Source organism: Aptenodytes forsteri, unplaced genomic scaffold (genome assembly GCF_000699145.1).
Source record: "Aptenodytes forsteri isolate BGI_AS27 unplaced genomic scaffold, ASM69914v1 Scaffold113, whole genome shotgun sequence".
Lineage (NCBI taxonomy): Eukaryota > Metazoa > Chordata > Aves > Sphenisciformes > Spheniscidae > Aptenodytes > Aptenodytes forsteri.
The window spans coordinates 25794-29817 of record NW_008795032.1 but is presented as its reverse complement, the minus strand read 5'-3'; the positions used below and the strand labels follow the sequence as shown (position 1 = coordinate 29817).

The 4024-nt window shown below is 44.8% G+C and overlaps 1 protein-coding gene across 1 annotated transcript; it reads right to left on the bottom strand.

Moving 5' to 3' along the window:
• LOC103896472 (olfactory receptor 10A7-like) lies at positions 1-3582 on the bottom strand. The gene is given in 4 exon segments (XM_019471268.1): positions 1-147; positions 150-313; positions 503-963; positions 3509-3582. Coding segments are annotated over 4 exon segments (846 nt in total).
• Positions 3583-4024: the final 442 nt, after the last annotated feature.

Here is a 4024-nt window from a genome sequence, read left to right as displayed (position 1 = left end):
CTATCTAGGCAGAGGCACCTTGCTGAAGAGTTGTCTTCTCCCAAATGTCCTCCTCAGAGCATGCTTTACTTTGTTTCGTAAGCCGTAGATGATTGGGTTCAGCATAGGAGTTACTACTGTGTAAGAAAGAGCCACCAGTTTCCTGCTGTTTGCCAAGAAACTTTGGACTTTGGCTTTAAACGTATCAAGCCAGTTGTGCAGCAGAACAGTGTCACCACCATCAGGTGAGCAACGCAGGTGAAAAAAGCTTTGCGTCTTCCTTCGGCAGATGGCGTTTGGAGGATGGTATGGATTATCTGTATGTAAGAGGGAGCTGTCAAGGCAAATGGGATCAAAACAATTACAACAGTAGCAACAAACACAAGAAGCTCGAATAAGTGTGTGTCTGAACAGACCAGATCCAGAATGGGAGCGATATCGCAAAAGAAATGCTCAATCTCCTTTGAGCCACAAAAGGGGTAGCTAAATGGCCAACCAGTGAGTCCTACAGAAAGCGGAATACCAGCAATCCAGCATGCTGTGACCATATGAATACACACTTTCCTGCTCATTGTTATGGCGTAATGCAAGGGATGGCATATAGCCATGTATCGGTCATATGCCATGGCACCCAGGAGGAAACACTCAGAAGCGATGAAGAATACGACAATGTAAAGTTGTAGGGCACAGGCAGAAAAGGAGATGACCTTTCTCTCCAACAACAAATCCACAAGCATCTTGGGCACTATGTTTAGTGTAAAGCAAATGTCAATTAAAGCCAGGTTTTTGAGAAAATAGTACATGGGGGTGTGCAAGGCAGGACCAGTGGCTGCAGCTACAATGATGAGAAAGTTGCCTGTCAGAGTAATTAGGAACATCAGAAGAATTCCCTCTAAGAGGAAGACCTGAAGAGCAGCGAGGTGGGAGAATGCCTGCAAGGTGAAGTAGGTCTGGTTTCTGAGCCCCGATGCTTCAACAGCTTCCCTGTGAAAGAGAAACAACACAACCTGTATAAGCCAACAAGGAAGACATGAGAAGAAAAGTCTCTATAGGGATGAAGAAAAAATAGTGAGCTGCTCTGAAACTGGTTCCATTATTTAGTAAGTGGGACAATCAAATATAGCTGGGCAAATAACATTTTGAGAAGCACACTAAAAAAAAGCGACACATGATAAAAACAAGGTGATAAGAAAAAACAATGATCTTCACTGCAGAACAACTAAGATTTCCTTATAGTTTGTCTGTTTTCCTTTTTAATTAAGCTAAAATGTTGCCATGTCTACTTCATATTTCAGTTCAACTGGTATTTTCTGAAATATGTTTTCATCAACAATTCACCTATTTCATTTTCTGTGTGCAAAATATGAATTCATTTCCTACAGAACTGAAATCTAATTACATTCTCTGCTCTATTTTTAGCAAAAAAAGTTTTCCCCTGTTTTCATATACACATGTATGTGTATACGTATATACAGATTTCAAATAAATAAAGGAGAATAAAATTGTTGATGGTACAGCCATACGTTTGAAGCTTGAAGGATGGACAGTCATATATTTTACTATTTGGTCTTATCAATGCTAAAATATAAAATAATGACCTGCTAATTTAGTGATTTTTTAAAACTATTGTCGTTCTTTATTCAGTGCCACTGGACAATTGCTTATGAATTCGGTATTGTAAGAAACTTTCCTCTTGTAGACCATCTGCAATCTACCTGTCCGTATTTAGATATTTGTGATGTAGATAACCGTATCCAAGGTAAACATCTGAATTACCTTCTCAGTTTACGTCTTTACCTCAGCTACAAAGGTAAGTCAGAAACCTTGACTGTATTTCTCACTTAATCCAGTTATCTTCATTGGTGTCACTATGTGGGGGTGCCATTCATCAGCACGGAAAGGAGCAGCTACATGCATTGCAGAAAGCAGTATTAGCTGGGAAAGGTCCTCCCCGACAGTTTGCAGTTAAGGCACCCTCCATCCTGCACTTTGATTATCAACACTGGTTGACCTTCCTATGTTCCTTCACAGTAAAGTGAAGTTACAAGTCTGCATTGTTATAAAACACAACCCCTTTCAGTATGTTACCATCTTGACCTGTGTTCCCTCTAATCATCTTAGTGGTCCTCTTCTGGTCTCCCTTCTATTTATTAATCTCTTTCTTGTATAGAGGGATCCCAAAATGGGACACCTTTATCCACAGGTGGCCTTGCAAGTACCAAGCAGAGGGCAATGGGTGTGTTCCTTTGACCAGCTGGCTAGCTCTTGCTAACACAGCTGGCTAGATGGTTACTCCTCTCCAATACAGGGACACACTGCTGGCTCACTGTTGTGGTTTAACCCCAGCCGGCAACTAAGCCCGACATGGCCGCTCACTCACTCCCCCCCCAGTGGGATGGGGGAGAGAATCGGAAGGGTAAAAGTGAGAAAACTTGTGGGTTGAGATGAGACAGTTTAATAGGCAAAGCAAAAGCTGCGCACGCAAGCAAAACAAACCAAGGAATTCATTCACTGCTTCCCCTGGGCAGGCAGGTGTTCAGCCATCTCCAGGAAAGCAGGGCTCCATCACGCGTAACGGTGACTTGGGAAGAAAAACGCCATCACTCCGAATGTCCCCCCCTTCCTCCTTCTTCCCCCAGCTTCATATGCTGAGCATGACGTCATGTGGTGTGGAATATCCCTTGGGTCAGTTGGGGTCAGCTGTCCCAGCCGTGTCCCCTCCCAGCTTCTTGTGCCCCCCGAGTCTGCTCGCTGGTGGGGTGGGGTGAGGAGCAGAAAAGGCCCTGACTCTGTGTCAGCACTGCTCAGCAGCAACAAAAACATCCCGGTGTTATCAACACTGTTTCCAGCACAAATCCCAAACACAGCCCCGTACTAGCTACTGTGAAGAAATTTAACTCTACCCCAGCCAAAACCAGCACACTCATGTCCAGCTTGCCGTCCACCAGGAACCCCACATCCTTTTCTGCAGAGCTACTCCTCAGATGGTCAGTCCCAATCTATACCTATGCATCTTTCGTGCCATGGCCAGGACTTGGCATTTGTCTTGAACTTCATGAAGTTCCTGTGTGTGGCCCTCTTCCCCTGTCCCCAGATTTCTGTCATCTGGAGACTCCTGAGGATGTTCTCCATCACATCTTCCCAGTCACTGATGAATATGTGAAACAGCATTAGTCCCAGTATCAGCCCGTGAAGAATGCCTCTTATAACCAGCTACCAGCTAGACTCAGATTGTTGACCACTACTGTTAAAGCCTTGATGGTCCAGACCATCCTAATCTTTTCCCATCCAGTTTAGATCTTCCCAGTTTGGCTTCAAGGCTACTATGTCAAGAATTGCTGAAGTCATTAAATGACATCCACCACACTGCCTTCACCCACTCTAGGTCAGTCACCTCGTCATGGAAAGGTGTCAGGTTGGTCAGGCATGACGTGTTTTTGGTAAATCTGTGCTGACGTTCCTCAAATCTTTCTGCCTGGCCTTCTTCAAGACAGGCACATTTACTTTTTCTCTGTTGCTGGGAACCTACCCCAATTTGTCAGAGATGACAAATACCAGTCTTGCAATGGCATCAGCCACTTCCCTCAGCACCTTCCGCTGCATCCATGGGTTTGGGTGGGTTCAGTTTACTGAAGTACTCTGTAATTTGATTGTCCTCTGTTGTGGGCAGCACCTCCCTTTCCCAAACTGTGCAACTACTTTGTTTCTTTAAAAGAATCATAGAATAGTTTGGGTTGGAAGGGACCTCTAAAGGTCATCTAGTCCAACCCCCCTGCTGTGGGCTGGGACATCTTCAACTAGATGGAAACATCTTCAACCCTGAAAACATTCAAGGTCAGGTTGGACGGGGCTCTGGGCAACCTGCTCTAGCTGAAGATGTCCCTGCCTACGGCAGGGGGGTTGGGCTAGGTGACCTTTAGAGGTCCCTTCCAACCCAAACTATTCTATGATTCTATGATCAGACTCCCCCAAAAAATACAGTGGTGAAGAACAGGTGAGTGGTGACTGCTTTGTACCACTAGCTCCGTAGCCCCCTTTTTGTACA